General features: G+C 37.0%; 1 protein-coding gene across 1 annotated transcript; it reads right to left on the bottom strand.

Annotated features, from left to right (window-relative positions):
• Positions 1–2,081: 2,081 nt before the first annotated feature.
• LOC307163930 (galactose-specific lectin nattectin-like) lies at positions 2,082–20,789 on the bottom strand. Its single transcript, XM_079880274.1, has 5 exons — positions 20,554–20,789; positions 3,516–3,607; positions 2,927–3,061; positions 2,352–2,460; positions 2,082–2,240 (listed from the first exon to the last, which is right to left on the bottom strand). The coding sequence occupies exons 1-5, from the start codon at positions 20,609–20,611 to the stop codon at positions 2,170–2,172; spliced, it is 465 nt and encodes a 154-aa protein (XP_079736400.1). The 5' UTR covers positions 20,612–20,789; the 3' UTR covers positions 2,082–2,169.
• Between the last annotated feature and the right edge of the window lie 1,385 nt (positions 20,790–22,174).

Genomic DNA, 22,174 nt, shown 5'->3' on the forward strand with positions numbered 1-22,174 from the left:
ACACTCTTGAGTGTTAATTTAACACTAATATTTTAACACTTTACACTCTTGAGTGTGGACTCATATACACTCCCAGGAGTGTTAATTTAACACTGGAGTTTTTGCTGTGTACTAATAAGTGAAGCTGGTAATGCTGTTTGTGGAGTTGTTTAATCAGATCTTGAGAGATTTGATGTATTTTATCTTCAGTTGATTTCATCCAAGGCAGTGGCTGGAAGTAGGGCTGGGCGATATATCGCATCACATTGTTATGCGCATCTCGTCAGTAAAGCCGGTTCCTTGATTAGTAGTAAATCGCCATCACCTGCTTTCAGATGGAGTGGTGTTAAATTAACACTCCTGGGGCTGGGAGTGTATATGAGTCCACACTCAAGAGTGTAAAGTGTTAAAATATGAGTGTTAAATTAACACTCAAGAGTGTTAAAGTTAATGAGATAATTAAGTGATTAATTGAGTGATGATTGAGCATTATTGAAGACACCTGATGTTAACAAGCAGAATCACTGAAGGAGAAAATCACAAATTGTAAGTTACCATTATGGTGATCAGTGATTGCTTTAGTTGGGCTCTTGACCCTTATATGTTTTTTAAATGAACAAAGTAAAGTGTGATCTGATGATTGGTTATGTTTTGACATAATCATGCTGTGATCTGTAAAATGAAACTTATTGAGTTTGGTTTAACTTGTTAGCAGCAGCTTTGTGATTCTACAGCATATGATTATCACTACTTATAATCCAAAATATTTAATAAACATTATTCTGATCAAAAGACTTTCAAATAAATTCATTTAGAAACACAGACATCAATAATCAGCCTGTGAATCTCAACAATGGTGACAGTAATAAAGCATGTTGCAGTGGCTGCCACCAATCACAACTCATTAGTGGCTCCCATCATGCATTGCGGTATGAATAAATTATGATCTGAATTGTCTATGTAATTTACTTTTCCTAATTGAATACTCTGCTCGTCACCATTGTTGAGATGCATAGACTGAATCTTGACGTCTGCGTGTGCCTAAAGGTACGATTTTTTTTTATTTTTTTTAAACAACTTTATCCTTTATATTATATCAAAAATTCTGGGCATTTATGCAGATTCACAGTTATGCTGTAAACAACAACATAAATCGAAGTCAGAAAGAAGGATCTTAATGAGTTCAGTTATCAAGTTCAAATGATGATTGTCATAATATAACCAACACCATCAGATCACTTTATTCTTTGTTCAACTGGCAGTTATAACTCAGATACAGCAGCCAAACAAAATCTAAAGTTAATAATATAAGGGTCAAGAGTCCAACTAAAGCAAACAATGATCACCATAACGATGGCTTACAATTTGAGATTTTCTCCTTCAGTGATTCTGCTTGTTAACATCTGGTGTATTCAATAATGTTCAATCATCACTAAATTAATCACTTAATTATCTCATTAACTTCAACACTCTTGTTTTTTTGCTGTGTACAAAGAGCCGTAGTTAACTGACAAGCTGAGCCATATCACATTAATTATCGCTGGCGATACGTCCGCGATATTAATGTGATATGGCTCAGCTTGTCAGTTAACTACGGCTCTTTGTAGTAAATGCCGCTCCATCTGAAAGCAGGTGATGGCGATTTACTACTAATCAAGGAACCGGCTTTACTGATGAGAGTTTCGCATAACAATATTGTGTGATATATCGCACAGCCCTAGCTGGAAGTAGTTCTTGTGTTTCTCTTTCCTTCAGTGATTCTGCTTGTTAACAGCAGGTGTTCATCATTAATGCACAATCATTATTCAGTCACTTAATTATCTCATTACCTCCAACACTGATTAAGTGTTACATTAAACAGCCTGTAGAGTGCACACTAAGCAGTGTTCATTTCATCTGGGCAAACCCATGTGGGGCCTACATGGAAACTGGGTGCAAAACTGGCTGGGCCCCAGTTAGATAGCCCAGGTCAAACCCATTTGGGCCCCACATGGCTGTGCTGGCTGGGAGAGTGTGGAGTGATGCCTAAATTATAAAATGGTGTTTAACAGGTGTCACTGAGTCATTAATTATTCACAAAACACAATCAAACAAACACAATTAACCGTCTTTAAAACACATTTATTACCTCCATTGAACATTTCTAAAGGGAAGTATATGAGTAGCTTGTTTTTTTTCTACACTGATTTTTCACATGCTGGTTCTCTTCACACACACAAACGGCTTCTTTAAAGAACATACGTCATCATTCCAGTTGCCATCTGTTGCAAGATAGAATAAAATATTTGTTTTTATCATTTGTGCATTCTGAAAAAAAAAAAGTTTATTTAGTTTATTTAGATAGTTTATGAGCATTAACAGCAGTAACTTACTGAAGTTCATCTCAAGGCAGTGCTGATTTTCCTGCTGGTTATTGGGATTTCCAGGCGACCATATTTGAAAGTTCATTTGGGATCCATCACTCCAGAGCCAATCTCCCTCCTGTGAACAGAGTTGTGTTTATGTCCACAGCTTACAAAGCTTAATTGAATCTTTATTCATCTAAAATATGATTCCTCATGAACCCTAACCCCATCTCCACTTTAAAAATGTCAGAAATATAAACAGAAATGAATAGAAATTATTTCACAGAAAAGGTATCAGTAAAGAACATGAAAAATATTTAAGGCAGGGCTAAATTATTCAATTATCATATCAGCATCTATTTCACATCAAGTTTCACAATACAAACACTCGAGTATGTCATGATCATGGTGAGCGGTGCCCATCTCATGGTTGCCAATGCCCTAAACTAACTATTCGGGAGGACCAAAAAAAAAAACATTATATAAACACGTCTATCTTCATGCATTTTGAAAAATGTTTTAATGTAAAATTTGTTTTAATGTAAATGTAACTGTTAATGCCCAGTAGCACAAAAAGTATGATAAAAAAAATAATTGCATACCTGAACAGCATCATAGCCTCCGATCCAGGTACGAGTTCCGGTGTTAGTTGCGGATCTAACCAGGCTCTGTATAAAAGTGTACTCCTCATGGCTGTACACAGAAGCAAGGTGCCCATCATGGCCCAAACAGCTTTTCTGTAGAGGCGGAGACATGAACAAACACCACTATTTATAAAAAAATAAATACTTTTTTTGTTATTTTAAATAAATTTTCCAAAATCTGTGACATGCCTTCAAATGTGTTATTTTACCCATGAAGTCTAAATTCTGCCTTTTGAGGTGGAACTACTTTTGTAGAAAAGGTTCTGCTTGTACTGTATCGATTAGATATAACTAATCTAGTTTTTAAGTGATCCTAACACACTACACTCATGATAACATGAAATGTGTTGTGTCTGTATTTTCCTAGAGCTCCACTGTAATTTATTTACTGTTAACATATTTTTGTTTTTAAACTGAGGAACAATTTGAAATTATTTTCCTGCGATAATTGACAGTTGTCACAGATGTTTACATAGCTTAAATTGTATTTAACCAAGAATATACTTACATGATTTTTATGTCATATTAGAAGATGAATGTATCATACCTCGGCATCAATCCATGTGTCAGCGTCATTGAAAAACTTGAAGCATCTGCATCCATAGCCAGACCATCCTGACGAACAGCCTGTTAAAGGGTCTGTTAAAGGGAAGTTTTGTGTTATTATTTTTTATTTCTTTTTTACCATTAATGACCTCTCATGTAATTATATTAATAATTTTAAGGTACAGTGTGTAACTTTTGTCCCTTTACCAGTTAAAACACAAAATGCAACATTGTTGTGGTCGTGCTTCGGCTTTGCATGACAGTGCAGATGAAGACGACGCTTCACAATAGATGCTTTACAGTGAACTCTGTTAGACAGTCTATCTGTTCAATAAAACACCTTTGAGTAATAAAAACACCATCATCTCCACTTCGCTTTTACAACATTTCAAACCCCTCAGTTCTCTCCATCTCCTAAAGCTGATGTTGATTCTTGTTTTATTACGAGTTCTGTCGCGTTCTCTTTTCTCCTCTGTTCAGTGTTTAAAACAGGTTTTTGCTGCTCCATCTCTTCCTTTCTTGCTCATGTGAAAGCTGACCCCTGCCACTATGGTGAATAAGTGAATCATGTTTTGTAAGAAGGATTGATTATGTATTGACTCATTACTTACAATTTTGATTATTTTGAACAAAAAAAGCTACATAGTGTACCTTAAATAAACAAAGGATTTTTTTTTTTTTAACAGAGAAACATCATGATGTGAACAGACATGTAACACTAAAACTAGGGCTGGGCGATTTAAATCGCGATATTGTTATGCGCATCTCGTCAGTAAAGCCGGTTCCTTGATTAGTAGTAAATCACCATCACCTGCTTTCAGATGGAGCGGCATTTAGGGCTGAGGAGATAATTAAGTGATTAATTTAGTGATGATTGAGCATTATTGAAGACACCTGATGTTAACAAGCAGAATCACTGAAGAAGAAAATCACAAATTGTAAGTTACCATTAAGGTGATGGGTGTTTGCTTTAGTTGGGCTCTAGACCATTATATGTTTACTTTAATATTTACTGTTGTTTGTCTGCTGTTATTGATTTATAACAGTTAAATGAACAAAGTAAAATGTTATCTTATAGTGTTGGTTATGTTTTGACATAATCATGCTGTGATCTGAAAAATGAAACATAAAGATAGTTTGGTTTAACTTGTTAGCAGCAGTTTAGTGATTCTTCAGCCTATGATTATCAGTACTTTACTTATAATTCAAAATATTTAATAAACATTGTTCTGATCAAAAAGATGTCCAGACATATTCATTTAAAACACAGACATCAATAATCAACCTGTGAATCTCAACAATGGTGACAATAATAAAGCATGTTGCAGTGGCTGCCACCAATCACAACTCATTAATGGCTCCCATCATGCATTGCGGTATGAATAAATTATGATCTGAATGGTCAATTTACTTTTCCTCATTGACTATTCTGCTCCTCACCATTGTTGAGATGCATAGACTGAATCTTGACATCTGTGTGTGCCTAAAAGAATGATTTTTTTTTTAAAACAACTTTTAAGAAATCCTTTATATTATATCAAAAATTCTGGCCATTTATTCAGATTCACAGTTATGCTGTAACCAACAACATAAATCGAAGTCAGAAAGAAGGATTTTAATGAGTTCAGTGATCAAGTTCAAATGATGATTGTCATAATATAACCAACACCATCAGATCACTTTTTTTTCTTTGTTCAACTGGCAGTTTTAACTCAGATACAACCGCCAAACAAAATATAAAGTATACATAAAAGGGTCAGAGCCCAACTAAAGCAACTACCCATCACAATAATGGTAACTTACAATTTGCGATTTTCTCCTTCAGCGATTCTACTTGTTAACATCAGGTGTCTTCAATAATGCTCAATCATCACTAAATTAATCACTTAGTTATCTCATTAACTTAAACACTCTTGAGTGTGGACTCATACACTCCCAGGAGTGTTAATTTAACACTGGAGGTTTTGCTGTGTACAAAGAGCCGTAGTTAACTGACAAGCTGAGCCATATCGCATTAAATATCGCTGGCGATACGTCCGCGATATTGATGTGATTTGGCTCAGCTTGTCAGTTACTACGGCTCTTTGTAGTAAATGCCGCTCCATCTGAAAGCAGGTGATGGTGATTTACTACTAATCAAGGAACCGGCTTTACTGATGAGATGCGCATAACAATATCGCGATTTAAATCGCCCAGCCCTACCCTCAGTACTCTCCATCTCCTAAAGCTGGTGTTGATTCTTGTTTTATTACGAGTTCTGTCGCGTTCTCTTTTCTCCTCTGTTCGGTGTTTGTTTAAAACGGGTTTTTGCTGCTCCATCTCTTCCTTTCTTGCTCATGTGAAAGCTAATCCCTGCCAATATAGTGAATAAGTGAATCATGTTTTGTAAGAAGGATTGATGATGTATTGACTCATTACTTACAATGTTGATTATTTTGAACAAAAAAAGCTACATAGTGTACCTTAATTAAACAAAGAATTATTTCATTTCATTTTTTTTAACAGAGAAGCATCATGATGTGAAAAAGCATTTAACATTTTGCACTAATCAAACAAGTATTTTTTTTAGTATTTATTTACATTAATCATGCAAACATGTTTTTCAGTCACAATATTATAAACTGATTATACAAATGCTTTAATACTTTTTCATTACAGTGATTAATTTTAGCAATGCTTTAAAAAATGGAAGGATTTAAAATCACACACAGACATCAAGAATCTACAGATGAATCTCAACAATGGTGACAATCAAACAAATGCTTCATGTTGCAGTGCATGATGGGAGCCACCAATCAGAACGCATCAATGGCTCACTTCATGCATTGCAGCATGAATAAATTATGCAGCTGAATTGTCCTGTAATTTTCATTTTTTTTCCCTGTTTGCTTTTATTTTGCTATTGTTTTATTATGACTTTAGTTTTGTGATGTTCAGAGTTCATCTGTTTGTCACTAGTTTGTTTATTGTCACCATTGTTGAGATTCATATGCTGATTTTTGATATCTGTGTGTTTAAAAACAACATTTTCAGTGTAAAAACATTTTTAAAATTGTTCATATTGTTATTGGATCTTAAACTGTAAAATTTCAGGACTGCAATCATCAATATTAAAACGAAACATCAAGCATATAGTCAAAGATTTAGACTCTGAATGACATCAGGAAATCAGGACACTACATGATGATAATGTTATCATCAGAACATATTGTGAGCAGGTCATGTTTTCTCTTGCAGTAACAAATGTGCTTTATAAACACAATGTTGGAACAGTCAGAGAAAATCTTTCGTCAAAAAATTAAAAGGGTCAAGTATGGAAGTAAAATAATGTCAAATGTTTTTGAAACAAAAAGCCTGTTGAATTGCACTACTTGAAAAAAAATATGCATTGCATTAACCATGCTTGCATTTTAATGCATTGTATTTTAGGGCTTGCATTTTTATGGGCTGAAATTCAACATGGTTGAATATTTAAGCTGTGAATATTTCAATTAAAAACATTTCAAACACATTTCCATTATTAAAAATTCAATAATCCATATTCACCTTTCATATTTCACTTCCAAAATATTCAAACTGTTTAAAAATACAACCTATAATATTCAAATTCAGTGGTTCAAATTCGACAGTAAATTCAACGGAACTGCAGGAAAAGCAGTAGATTACCGAGCATACTCTCCATCTGCTGTTAGTAAACCCCACCAGCAGGTGGTGCAAAAGCGCGTGTTGTTGACGAAGACCACCAACAGTTAGAGCAAGCCATTCATTCATAAAACTCATTTACAGCAATGCAAGTGTATTTGTCATTATTATGAAGGCGGTTTTATGTTAAATTCAGTGTCTTCATGGTTACTTTCCCTGTGTAGCCTACATGCATCTTTCTCTACCGTGAACGAGATTATAATGTAATTCCCTGATGCGGATATACAGATCCAATGTTACATTTTTGAGGTTGACATATATTTCTCTTGGTTGTTTAGTTGCCTTAACTTTATATTGTGGCAATGTGCTGCATGCAGGCTATTAGGGTTTCCCTCAATACTTAAGGATTCTCCTGCTGGACATATAAAACGCTCAACGTAGTTGAATGGACTAATTACAGTGATATAAAAGACCAAACTCGCAGGCAAGCAGATGGACTCAGAATAACGCGCAAAGTTTAACGCTGAGCGTTTCCCAGTGATAGACTGGCATAAAGTTGGCTTGACGTTGGACATTCGCACATTTAGGGACCGTCTCTAAAGTGTATACGACTTTGGTATACACGTTTCTAACTTCAATAGCATTTGAATAGAACGTCATAAAACCAACTGTAAAGTGTTCATGTAGGTGTCAGGCATAATGCGCACCCTTTGGATTTTTGATATTTATTCAAATATTTATTTGGAATTCGTTTCTAACGTGTATGCCAATGTTGTATGCAACTTTGGAGACGGTCCCTAAATGTGCGAATGTCCAATGTCAAGCCAATTTTACATTTAGGCTACATTTAGTCATTTATTTAGCAGACGCTTTTATCCAAAGCGATTTACAGTTAAACTAACAACAGGAGGACAACAATATGCAAGTGCTATGACTCTTCCCAGTTTAAGCTAATGCAATACACGTATACTATACTCTCTCTCTCTCTCTCTCTCTCTCTCTCTCTCTCTCTATATATATATATATATATATATATATATATGAAAAGAAAGTGTTAGTATTAATTGATCAAGTGTTGATTTTGTGCCAGTATATCACGTAACGCTCTGCCACAGCAAAAACTCCAGTGTTAAATTAACACTCCTGGGAGTGTATGAGTCCACACTCAAGAGTGAAAAGTGTTAAAATATGAGTGTTAAATTAACACTCAAGAGTGTTAAAGTTAATGAGATAATTAAGTGATTAATTGAGTGAGGATTGATCATTATTGAAGACACCTGATGATAACAAGCAGAATCACTGAAGGAGAAAATCTCAAATTGTAAGTCGCCGTTATGGTGATGGGTGTTTGCTTTAATTTGGCTCTTGACCCTTATATTATTAACTTTAAATTTAGTTTGGCTGTTGTATCTGAGTTATAACTGCCAGATGAACAAAGAAATTATGTTATATATTATATTATGACAACCATCATTTGAACTTGATTACTGAACTCATTAAGATCCTTATTTCTGACAAAGATTTATGTTGTTGATCACAGAATAACTGTGATTCTGTATAAATATCCAGAATTTTAGATATAATACAAAGGATTTCTTAAAAGTTGTTTTAACAAAAAACACAAAAAATCTTTCTTTTAGGCACACACAGACGTCAAGATTCAGTCTATGCATCTCAACAATGGTGCGGTATGAACAACAATGGTCTGCATGATGGGAGCCATTAATGAGTTGTGATTGGTGGCAGCCACTGCAACATGCTTTATTATTGTCACCATTGTTGAGATTCACAGGCTGATTATTGATGTCTGTGTTTCTAAATAAATTCATTTGAAAGTATTTTGATCAGAACAATGTTTATTAAATATTTTGGATTGTATGAAAAATACTGAAAATCATTTGTAAAACCACAGAGCTGCTGTAATTAACAAGTTAAACCAAACTATCTCAATAAGTTTCGTTTTTCGGATCACAACATGATTATGTCAAAACATAACCAACACCATCAGATCACATTTTTTCTTTGTTCATCGGACTGTTTTAAATCAATAACAGCAGACAAGCAAAATTTTAAGTAAACATATAAGGGTCAAGAGCCCAACTAAATCGAACACTGATCACCATAACGATGGCTTACAATTTGTGATTTTCTCCTTCAGTGATTCTGCTTGTTAACATCAGGTGTCTTCAATAATGCTCAATCATCACTAAATTAATCATTTAATTATCTCATTAACTTTAACACTCTTGAGGGGTAATTTAACACTCATATTTTAACACTTTACACTCTTGAGTGTGGACTCATATACACTCCCAGGAGTGTTAATTTAACACTGGCGTTTTTGCTGTGTGCATGAAACTTTGCGCATTAAGTTCATATTCTTAGTCCATGCTTGCTTTTAGCCTATATAGTAGCCTACAGCCTACATCCCCAATAAGATGCGAGTTTGGTCTTTTATATCACTGTATTAGTCCATAAAGCTACGTTAAGCGTTTTGTCCCGACAGAAGGGAAATCCTTGAGTATGATGAGGTATGAGGGAAACCGATTATAATCCTGTTCATGGTAGAGAAAGCTGATGACATGTAGGCTACACAGGGAAAGTAACAATGAAGTTATTGAATGAAACATAAACACAGCTTTTGTGTCTTTATCATCTTTTCCGCATACTGACACAGATAATCATTTTCATTTTATGAATGAATGGCTTGTTCTAAACTGTTGCTGGTCTTCGTCAACAACACACGCTTTTGCACCACCTGCTGGTGGGGTTTACTAACAGCAGATGGAGAGTATGCTCGGTAATCTACTGCTTTTCCTGCAGTTCCTTTGAATTTACTGTCGAATTTGAACCACTGAATTTGTGGAAGCGAATTTGTAAAGCTAAATAAAATGGACCGAAAATTGCCTGTTGAATATTATAGGTTGTATTTTTAAACAGTTTGAATATTTTGGAAGTGAAATATGAAAGGTGAATATGGATTATTGAAATTTTAATAATGAAAATGTGTTTGAAATTTTTTTAATTGAAATATTCACAGCTTAAATATTCAACCATGTTGAATTTCAGCACATAAAAATGCAAGCCCTAAAAATACAATGCATTAAAATGCAAGCATGGTTAATGCAATGCATTTTTTTTTTCAAGTAGTGCAATTCAACAGGTTTTTGTTTCAAAAACGTTTGACATTATTTTACTTCCATAGTCAAACACTGACCACCATAATGGTGACTTGAAACGGAAAATTGCATAAAACATTACCGTCTAAACTTCTGTTGAATCTCTAGATGTATGACAGAAATAAAGTCAAACTGGTAATTTTAAGTGCAATAATTTGTAATGGCACGAAGTCAGTTGTAGTTCTTGTGTTTCTCTTTTTTCTGTTCTTGTTGTTTCTCTTTCCTTCAGTGATTCTGCTTATTAACATTAGCTGTCATAACTAATGGCCAATCCTCACTTAATTAATCACTTAATTATCTCATTAACTTCAACACTGCTTCAGTGTTAATTTTAACACCCTGTAGTGTGGACACATAAACACTGAGGAGTGTTAATTTAACACTGGGGATTTTGCTGTGTACCGCCACTTTTACTTCCAAAAGGCCACGCTTCCACTTTAAAAGAAAGAAATACTACATTTTTAAAACAGAACTGCTAATAGCAGCAGCAGTAGTAGTGGTACTGCTATTCTACTACTACTACTACTACTAATAATAATAATAAATATACTACAGATTTAACATGCGTATTTGTTGTTGTTTTTTTTGTCAACAATAAACATAAAATACATTAATAAGAATCAATAACTTTAGCTGATATAATTGTTGTTTTATTGTCTAAATGTTATCATAATAATTAAGAAACAAACTCAGGTTTACTTTAGTGCACATACTGTATTAGATCATTCTTCTGATTAGTGTGGTGTTGTAAGATGTTAAAAGAATGAAAACAAAAACACTAACTCCGAACGTCTGTATTTAATGTAGCAAACAGCAGCCAACAGGACATTATCTTCAACCACTTCACTTCTTCACCGTCTCACTCACACACTCAGTTCCTTTATCAGGATTTCACTGCCCTCTAGCGAACATACTCAGTATCACAATGATTCACAGAACACAACATATTCCCTCTCTTTTAAGAACACTGCTTAAGTAAATAACCACTTTTCATATTATAAGATTATTGCAATAAAGGTGGCAACAGTAGTTACATAAGAAGGTGCAGTTTGAATTAACATAACTAACATCTTGGCTTGGTTCCTCTCCACAGTTTCACGGACAGATGAATTCAACATAGAAGCAATTGGCAAAATGTCCAGTCTCTGGTACACATTTTACGTCCATAGAGCAGTTCGTAGGGTGAGGTTGAGGTAGTGGCATGGGGTGTTGCGCGATACACTTGAAGCCAGTTGGTCACAGCGTCCTTCCACGGCTGTGACTGCAGAATGGCTGTCTGTATGCAGCCCTTCAGAGCACGGTGAAACCTCTCAATAGCTCCATTGGCTGCAGGGTAGTACACAGATGTCTTGTTATGGTGTATACCCCGGGTCTTGAGAAATTCAGCGAAGGCGGCTGATGTGAACTGTGTCCCATTATCGGTGACAATGCTTTCAGGATTGCCATGACGGCTGAAAACGGTGTTCAGAAAATCTAAGACACTGTCCGTTGTGGCAGATGGACAAAAGGCAAGTTCAGGCCACTTTGAAAAGTAGTCGGTCAATGTCACAGCATACCGACAGGCAGGAATGGCAGTCTCAAATGGCCCAACAATATCAAGGCCTAATTTTTTCCAGGGTCCGTCAGGGAGTGGAACAGGTTGTAAAGGAGACGGATGAGTGCGAGCTGTTTTGTCGTTAAACTGACAAGGGGCACAGACAGATATGTAGGTCTGAACCTGAGCGTCCATACCAGGCCACCAGTAAAGGTCACGCAGATGCTGTTTAGTGCGTACAATCCCCTGGTGGTTTTCATGGGCCAGGGTGATCAGTGTGTGACGCAGTGAAACAGGCACCAGCAATCTGGAACCCCGGAAGATGTAATGGCCTAGAACTGAGAGCTCATCCCTCACTTTGTAATAGGGCGTTAGATTCTGGGCAACGGCCCGTATAGACGGAGGCCAGCCACGGCTAATTTGTTCACGAAGAGCTACCATTTCCAAACACAAGGAACAAGCACTCTCGAAGTCAGGGACTGGAAGGGAACTCAGAGTGGAAGAAATCAGAGCCACAAGTTCAGGTTCCCCATCTGTAGAAGGATCCGCTGGAACCTGCAGAGGGAGACGTGAAAGGCAGTCTGCTGTATAGTTCTGTGAACCTGGCTTGTAAATGACATCATAGTCAAAACAAAGCAGACGTGCCGACCAGCGGGCAATGCGCAATCCAGCCCTATTCATCCCTTTGGTAGTGAGTAAGGTTGTGAGTGCCTGGTGATCTGCATCAAAGTAAAGCGTCGGCCCCACAAATACGTGCGCCACTTTTCTGTAGCCCATACGCATGCAAGAGCTTCTTTTTCCACTATTGAGTATTTACGCTCTGCCATTGTAAGTGTACGTGAAGCAAACGCTACCGGTTTCTCTGTACCATCCGGCTGAATTTGTGTGAACACAGCACCCAGTCCATAATCACAGGCATCAGTCGAGATCACTGAGCGAAGGGAGGGGTCGTACAGGGCTAAGGCAGAGCTGGACACTAAGAGCTGCTTGACTTCATCAAAACTGGTCTGGGCCGATTCAGACCATGATAAAGTCTCTTTATCCTTGACACATTCGCGCATGGGAGCCACCATTGTTGCAAAATTCGGAATAAACTTTGAGTACCATGAAGCACGGCCCAAGAAGGATCGTAAGGCAGCAGCGTCAGATGGTGCTGGAGCTTGCAGTACGGCAGTAACATACCATCTGCAGCAATGACATGGCCAAGATAGCGCAGTGTGGTCTTTCTGAAATGGCACTTTTCATTGTTCAGAACCAGTCCAGCCTCTTTCAGTTTTTGCAGGACAGTATGGAGTGTCTGATCGTGTTCGTCAGTAGTGGCACCGTAAACTATTAGATCATCTAGGTAGTTCTGGACACCAGGTACTCCTTCCAGAATAGTTGCCATCATCTTTTGAAATGCTGATGGCGCCGATGCCAGGCCATATGGAACCCGGCAAAATCGAAATAGGCCCTTATGTGTAATGAAAGCCGTAATGTCTCTACTGTCCTTGTGGAGGGGCACCTGGTAGTACGCATTGGCCAGGTCGATAGTGGAGAAAAGAGTAGCACCTCGCAGGCTGGAGAAAAGCTCATCGACGTGTGGCAAAGGGTAGCAGTCAGTGATCACAGCCTTGTTTGGTTCACGAAGGTCAGTGCACATCCGTATGCCTCCATTCTTTTTTTTCGTAACGACAATGGGAGAAACCCAAGCAGAAGCATCAATTTCTTCTATAATGCCAGCCAGCAGCAGACGATCGAGTTCGGCCGAAACAGCATCCCTAACTGCAAATGGCAAATGCCGCAGTTTCTGGTTGAACTGTAGGATCGATTTTGACCTTGTGCACAAACTGTTTCACACACCCTATCTCAGGTAGGGGGGCAGTGAGAGGTTCAGCAGTGGTTGTGGACAGAACAGGAGTAGCTGGCGTTGCATCTGAGGTGGTAACCGTATCATCATTAATACAGAGATGCAAGTTCCTGATTAAGTCCATACCGTGCAATGCAGTGCCGTCCTCTACTACGAAGAATGTGCCGGAAGTGCTCGAATTTGCTACACACACCTGGGCATGGAGACATCCAAGTACTGGAATGTGTGTTTGTGTGTAGGTCACCAGTCTAGCGGAAGGTGGAGACAAGGCGGTGGAGCTAAAATATTGTTTATAGACATGGTGTGGTAGTATAGAGACTGCAGAACCTGTATCTACAGTAAGTTGTATCTCCTTGGCAGCAGAGGCAGGTGTGTGAATGGTGGCACTGCAAAACAGTCTCTTTGGAGCATGCTCATCAATATTGCCTGTATACAATATAGTCACATCAGGCAACTGCACCTCATGTACTTTACTGGTCGGAACAGAACGACATACGCGAGCAAAATGACCCCTCTTGTTACAAGACTTGCATTGGACATTTACAGCAGGGCATTGAGAGGAGTTGGCTAGATGCTTGTCAGAACCACACCTAAAACAAGATCTGCGTGGAGAAGAAGTGGCCACAGCATGTGGCTTAGCTGAGCGGTAGTGCTGTTTGTTTGTGGTTTTGTGCGATTTAGAGTGCACAGTCTGTACTGGAATTCCTTTATCCAGAACACCACTGTCTGAAATTATTTTTTTTGCTTGATCAGCAGCAGCTTCCATCTGTATTGCAAGAGTTACGGCTGTGTCCAGTGTTAGGTCTGACTCCAGTAACAACCTTTCTCTAATAGTGTCACTCAACAAGCGTTCCAGTAGTTGATCACGTATCATGTCATCTGATTTGTCATCAAAACCACAGGTGGCTGCAAGAGCACGCAAGGCAGCTACAAATTGCACAATAGTCTCATGTGGAAATTGAGCTCGCTTCCTGAATGCATAGCGTTCGACAACAACGTTGACTTTGGGCGTAAAATGTTTCTCTAGTGCACTAACAGCAGAGGCATAAGTGTCACCTGTTTCTGGTAGAGCGTAAAATATCCGCTGTCCCTCCGGTCCTAGGCAATGGAGTAATGTGGCTCTTTTGCGGATGTCTGGCCAAGCATCCCCCTCGCATTAATCACCAGCAGGTAGTTATTAAACATACGCAGCCACATATCAAAAGGCATCGATGGTTCTCCCGGACAGGGCAAAAACATCGCTGGCGCAGGAACTTTAACAGACATCATCGTCGCCAATTTGTGGTGTTGTAAGATGTTAAAAGAATAAAAACAAAAACACTAACTCCGAACGTCTGTATTTAATGTAGCAAACAGCAGCCAACAGGACATTATCTTCAACCACTTCACTTCTTCACCGTCTCACTCACACACTCAGTTCCTTTATCAGGATTTCACTGCCCTCAAGCGAACATACTCAGTATCACAATGATTCACAGAACACAACAATTAGTCATTACAGAGTCCCAGCCCAGCCAGCAATGACATGTGGTGCCCAGATGAGGGCTTCATGGGCGGCAAATGTGGGCCCCATTATGGGCTTGCACCCGGGATCCACATTGGGGCAAGCCGTGGAAGCCCAGACGTACTAAAGGTGGGACCTGTAAGGGTACTGCATGGGTCTTAATTGGGCAATTCATGTCAGACCCATTTGGGCCCCACATGTCATTGCTGGCTGGGTGGTGACTAGCGTGACTTGAAATGTATTGAGTTACAATTATACTGTAAAAAATAAAATCGTAAAAAAACGGTCAATGACTGTCAGCTGCGGCTGCCAAACAAAAACCGTAAAAATAAAGTAAAATATCCTCATTTAAATAAGTGCAAAATACTTTTACAGAAATCTTCATAAATCTTTTTTAACAGAAACACACAGTTAAAACACAGTTATTTCACATTTATTTTCTGATTTTTTTTACTGAAAAACATGCAGTTAATTATATGCATGATTTGTTGTGACTATGCGTCACTGCATCAACAACTACACAGTTACTGTCTGATAAATAAAGCAACATGCAGCATTTCATCAGTGTTTCTCTGCTCATTCTGAACTGAAGCTCAGGCTCTACACTTCAACACAATGGTGACACACAACACACACCATACAGAAACACTTTAAACCCCAACAGAACATTAAACACTACCAGATCTCTCAGGATCTCAGCATCTTCACTTATTACAATCCAGACTTTATTTCTTTCATACTAACATTCTTATTGAGCATTAACAGAGGTTTAGAAGTTGAAGTTTTATTGAAAAGAATAAAGTTTGATGTCACCATGATGGAGATCAGTGTTTGCTTTAGTTGGGCTCTTGAACTTTTAGTGTTTAACTTTAATGTTTCTCTGGTTGCTTTAACTGTGTATTTGATACACATTTATTTTAGCAATAAATGCAGGAGAAAATATCAGATGATCTTGGTCATTCATAGATGATCATATAACTCATCATATGAGGATCTGATGTGTCAGTCAAATCTCTGAATATGTTAGCTTAGATTACATAATATGTAGATGGAGTTTACTTTTATACAAAGTCAATAATTAATGTCATAATTTTTCACACAACCATTGTAATATTGTGGCATCAGTACTATAACAATCTGAAATGTAATAAATAAATAAATATATATACATATATATATATATTGTACAGAAAAAGTTTTGAGCTGGTTCATTTTGTTAGTAGTATAGAGACATCAAGAATCAACATATGAATCTCAACAATGGTGACAACCAACAAAGCCTTTTTGTGACTATATAGTAGGTCAGATTTTTTTTTCATTGTCACCATTGTTGTGATTCATACGCTGATTCTTGATGTCTGAGTGAGTCTATATGATCCTGTCAAAACATTTTCTGTATAATGATTTCATAAAATCTGAGTATCACAGCACTGCAGGATCTTCTCAACAGTTTTATCATGCAAAATGAACAACTAATATTTAACGACATCATCAAATATTTCACTTCAGATGGTATTAATAAAGCAGGACACTACATGATGACTATTATCACTAAAAAGTGAGCAAAATCATCTGATCTGAGTTTCTCTTGAATTCCTGCAATAACAAATATGCATCAGAGACACACAGTTGAAGCAGCCAGAGAAAAACTTAAGTTTAACACTGAAAGTTCAAGAGCCCAACTAAAGCAAACACTGATCTCCATCATGGTGACATCAAACTTTATTCTTTTCAATAAAACTTCAACTTATAAACCTCTGTTAATTCTCAATAAGAATGTTAGTATGAAAGAAATAAAGTCTGGATTGTAATAAGTGAAGATGCTGAGATCCTGAGAGATCTGTTAGTGTTTAATGTTCTGTTGGGGTTTAAAGTGTTTCTATATGGTGTGTTTCGTGTGTCACCATTGTGTTGAAGAGTAGAGCCTGAGCTTCAGTTCAGAATGAGCATGGAAACACTGATGAAAAGCTACATGTTAGTGATGGGCGTTACTGCAAATTTCAGTACCGATCCGATACCAAGTAAATACAGGGCCAGTATCGCTGATATCAATACCGATATCAATACCGATACCAATACTTTTTCATTTTCAAAGCATGCACTTTAACTTGTATGCATTTTCCTGTGCTAGAGCAGTGTGTCATGATTTATGAGGTGAATGCATCATTAATATGCTAAATCTGAATACGTTTTCATGACTATTAGGTAGGGCTGGGCGATTTAAATCGCGATATTGTTATGCGCATCTCGTCAGTAAAGCCGGTTACTTGATTAGTAGTAAATCACCATCACCTGCTTTCAGATGAAGCGGCATTTAGGGCTGAGGAGATAATTAAGTGATTAATTTAGTGATGATTGAGCATTATTGAAGACACCTGATGTTAACAAGCAGAATCACTTAAGAAGAAAATCACAAATTGTAAGTTACCATTAAGGTGATGGGTGTTTGCTTTAGTTGGGCTCTAGACCATTATATGCAGGGGTGCACATAACTGGTGCTCACGTGTGGTAAAAATAAACGACGCGCAGCAGAAAACATGGAAGGAAGCGCTTTTGAGTACCAACATTTTGGGCCAGTTATGTGCACCCCTGATTATATGTTTACTTTAATATTTACTGTTGTTTGTCTGCTGTTATTGATTTATAACAGTTAAATGAACAAAGTAAAATGTTATCTTATAGTGTTGGTTATGTTTTGACATAATCATGCTGTGATCTGAAAAAGGAAACTTATTGAGATAGTTTGGTTTAACTTGTTAGCTGCAGTTTAGTGATTCTTCAGCCTATGATTATCACTACTTTACTTTTAATTAAAAATATTTAATAAACATTGTTCTGATCAAAAGACATTCAGATAAATTTATTTAAAACACAGACATCAATAATCAGCCTGTGAATCTCAACAATGGTGACAATAATAAAGCATGTTGCAGTGGCTGCCACCAATCACAACTCATTAATGGCTCCCATCATGCATTGTGGTATGAATACATTATGATCTGAATTGTCTATGTAATTTACTTTTCCTAATTGAATATTCTGCTCCTCACCATTGTTGAGATGCATAGACTGAATCTTGACATCTGTGTGTGCCTAAAAGAAAGACTTTTTTTTTTTTTTTTTAAACAACTTTTAAGAAATCCTATATTATATCAAAAATTCTGGGCATTTATGCAGATTCACTAACCAACAACATAAATCGAAGTCAGAAAGAAGGATTTTAATGAGTTCAGTGATCAAGTTCAAATTATGATTGTCATAACATAACCAACACCATCAGATCACTTTTTTCTTTGTTCAACTGGTGATTATAATTCAGAAACAACAGACAAGCAAAATCTAAAATTAATAATATATGGGTCAAGAGTCCAACTAAAGCAACCATTGATCGTCATAACGGTAACTTACAATTTGTGATTTTCTCCTTCAGTGATTCTGCTTGTTAACATCAGGTGTCTTCAATAATGTTCAATCATCACTAAATTAATCACTTTATTATCTCATTAACTTAAACACTCTTGACTGTGGACTTATACACTCCCAGGAGTGTTAATTTAACACTGGAGTTTTTGCTGTGTACAAAGAGCCGTAGTTAACTGACAAGCTGAGCCATATCGCATTAATTATCGCTGGCGATACGTCCGCGATATTAATGCGATATGGCTCAGCTTGTCAGTTAACTACGGCTCTTTGTAGTAAATGCCGCTCCATCTGAAAGCAGGTGATGGTGATTTACTACTAATCAAGGAACCGGCTTTACTGACGAGATGCGCATAACAATATCGCGATTTAAATCGCCCAGCCCTACTACTAGGCCTAAATATTTTGTGATTTGTGCTCTCAACTCGCCTGTAATTAGTCAGTGACTTTTACAAAACTACCCTGATTATAGTACTAGCCTACTGTTCAAAAGTTTGGGGTCTGTAAGATTTTTAATTCTCTTCTGCATTTATTTGATCAAAAATACAGTAAAAACTGTAATATTACAATTTAACATAGGCTATCTGTTTTCTATGCCATAGTAAACTGTAATTTATTCATGTGATCAAAGCTGAATTTTCGGCATCATTACTCCAGTCATGATGATATTTCATTTTAATATGCTGATTTGCTGCTCAGGAAACATTTCTTATTATTATCAATGTTGAAAACAGTTTCATATTTTTGTGGAAACCATGATACATTTTATGCAGAATTATTTGATGAACAAAGTTGAAAGAACAATTTATATGAAGTAGATTTTTTTTAACAGTGTAAAACCCTTGACTGTCACTTTTGATCAATTTAATGCATCGATCCTTGTTGAATAAAAATATTAATTTCATAAAAAAAAAAAAAAACTTACTGACGTCAACATTTTGAACCGTTATGTACACTTTTGGTTTGTTTATTGCGAAATAAGGCTTCGTTTCCCAAACGCACTGGGCCTGTGAGCTCAGCGAAGCACCAGCATCGAACGCTCTCTGTGATTGATTGGTTTCGTCTTGTATCCAGATGACTAGGAGAAAAAGTTCTATCCTACACAATTATCCGCTAACATTCGCTTATTTTTCCACTTAGAAGCTTATTTTACGCACTGAATTGCGTGCTAAATTAATAAAAAATTACTGGTAAAAAAAACACCCATTTGGATCGATATTTTTATGTGAGGATCGATCCATTTTGATACCACGTCAGTATTGAAGTATCGATACTTCAGGATCGATCCGCCCATCACTACTACATGTTGCTTTATTTATCAGACAGTTACTGTGTAGTTGCTGATGCAGTGACGTATAGTCACAACAAATCATGCATATAATTAACTGCATGTTTTTCAGTAAAAAAAATCAGAAAATAAATGTGAAATAACTGTGTTTTAACTGTGTGTTTCTGTTAAAAAAGATTTATGAAGATTTCTGTAAAAGTATTTTGCACTTATTTAAATTAGGATATTTTACTTTATTTTTACGGTTTTTGTTTGGCAGCCGCAGCTGACAGTCATTGACCGTTTTTTTACGATTTTATTTTTTACAGTGTAATTGTAACTCAATACATTTCAAGTCACGCTAGTCACCACCCAGCCAGCAATGACATGTGGGGCCCAAATGGGTCTGACATGAATTGCCCAATTAAGACCCATGCAGTACCCTTACAGGTCCCACCTTTAGTACGTCTGGGCTTCCACGGCTTGCCCCAATGTGGATCCCAGGTGCAAGCCCATAATGGGGCCCACATTTGCCGCCCATGAAGCCCTCATCTGGGCCCCACATGTCATTGCTGGCTGGGAGGTGTGCTATAATTCTTGTTAAAATAACAGTAATGATGTGAAACGTTGAATAATGCTCTTACCTGAAGCACTCAAAGCTATGAGAAGACAGAGAGACAGTAAGACAGTCCAGACCATCATTGTTTCTCAACGAATACTGAAACAGAAATATTCAGAATTAATTATTACAAAGTTTTGTATTTTTGTGACACAAACCAGTTCAGTAGATCAATATCAACGTCTGGATATTGCGTTGTGGAGTGGAGCCCTGGTTTATCTTTTTATATACTGGAGGGGAGTGTGAACCCACTGTATATTCAATAAACATGTTTGCAGGACCAACAAATGCTGTTCTCAAATATTTGAAGGGACAGTTGGCCAAATTGAGAAAAGGGGCACCAGATCAATGTGATGTAAATAATCTCCAAAAGAGAGGTAAAAAAACAAAAGAGTGGAGGACATTTGAACAGAGGTGGGTAATCCAGGGGCCAAAGAGTAAAAGTCCTGCCATATGTTTATTCCACCCATGAACTCAGTCATCTGATTTAACTAATTAGTTCTCTCTCCTGTCTGAATTAGCAAATCCAGGTGATTGGAACAAAATACTGAGGAGGACTTTTACTTTCTGAACCTGGACTTTACACCTCTGACTACATGTCAGCCAAGAGCAAAGAAATAGAGTAACCCCAGAGTGCAGTCTGGACGATGGGGCGGGGCGACACTTTTAGGCGGGGCGACACGTGTCGCTCCGCCCACACCCCGATTTTATTGGTTTATAATACAGCAATCTAATTGGCGTAGACGCTTGAGGCATGAGCATGCGCATTCCTTTATGTACGAGTCTATGGTAGGAGTTTATGAATGATCTATGACTACGACGCTGTTTGGCCATACTACAGAAATATTAAGTGATGATAACCATGGGGATTTCCGATTTCAGTAGCCTAATGATCAATTGGATAATATTTTGCTGAATTTACGAATCAAGTTAGATGAAGTTACTGTCAAAATGTATTCGTATAGCGCTCAATTCACATCGTCTCAAACCAGCTTTACAATTACAAAAAATCATATTGTAAGCTTTAGGCTAATATTGAGCAGTTTTAGGGCTAGGCAATATCACGAAATATGTTGCTGATAAATTACTGTTTGAGATTTAGCCTAGTCAGTGCCACTTTTAGTGAGCAATGATCATGACAGCATGAAATTACTGGCATAGGCTATCAAAGGAGAGATCATTTCTATAGGCTGATATATAGGCTAGACAATATTTTTTCGCATGTCAGAATTTCAAATCATTCGTAAATGCTTCGTTTTTCCATTAGGATCAGTGAGATTTTACACAAATGATGATAATTCACTGTATTTCAGTAAAACATCGGATAAATCCGAAAGTGTGTTTTGTTTTATTTTATTTTAAAGCAAAACCACAGTGACAAATAAGACAATAATAGGCTAGCCTACCAAATAGTAGGTTGTAACACGCTTGTTTTAAATACTTCCGCACATGCTTGGATGACGAAACTTTGTGTATTTACTAGTTGCCATATCAACACTATAGGCTATATATAAAAAAAATTCCGCCAAAAAAGTTTTTTTGGAAGATATCCATAGACATTTATTAAACCATAGCCAAAGTAAATTTCTTACTTAAGTTAATTTTTCATCTCTATTTTTTGTGTTTATTTAAAATAAGACAAATCT

Source organism: Squalius cephalus, assembly GCF_949319135.1.
Source record: "Squalius cephalus genome assembly, chromosome: 1".
Taxonomy (NCBI): domain Eukaryota; kingdom Metazoa; phylum Chordata; class Actinopteri; order Cypriniformes; family Leuciscidae; genus Squalius; species Squalius cephalus.

What these genes read in the sequence shown, in the direction of transcription:
- LOC307163930 (XM_079880274.1), bottom strand. Translation starts at nt 20,611, where the DNA reads ATGATGGTCTGGACTGTCTTACTGTCTCTCTGTCTTCTCATAGCTTTG. An exon ending in CATAGCTTTGAGTGCTTCAG is followed by an intron (nt 3,608 to 20,553) that starts GTAAGAGCATTA and finishes TCCCTTTAACAG; the next exon opens with ACCCTTTAACAGGCTGTTCG. An exon ending in CTGCCTTGAGATGAACTTCA is followed by an intron (nt 2,241 to 2,351) that starts GTAAGTTACTGC and finishes ATCTTGCAACAG; the next exon opens with ATGGCAACTGGAATGATGAC.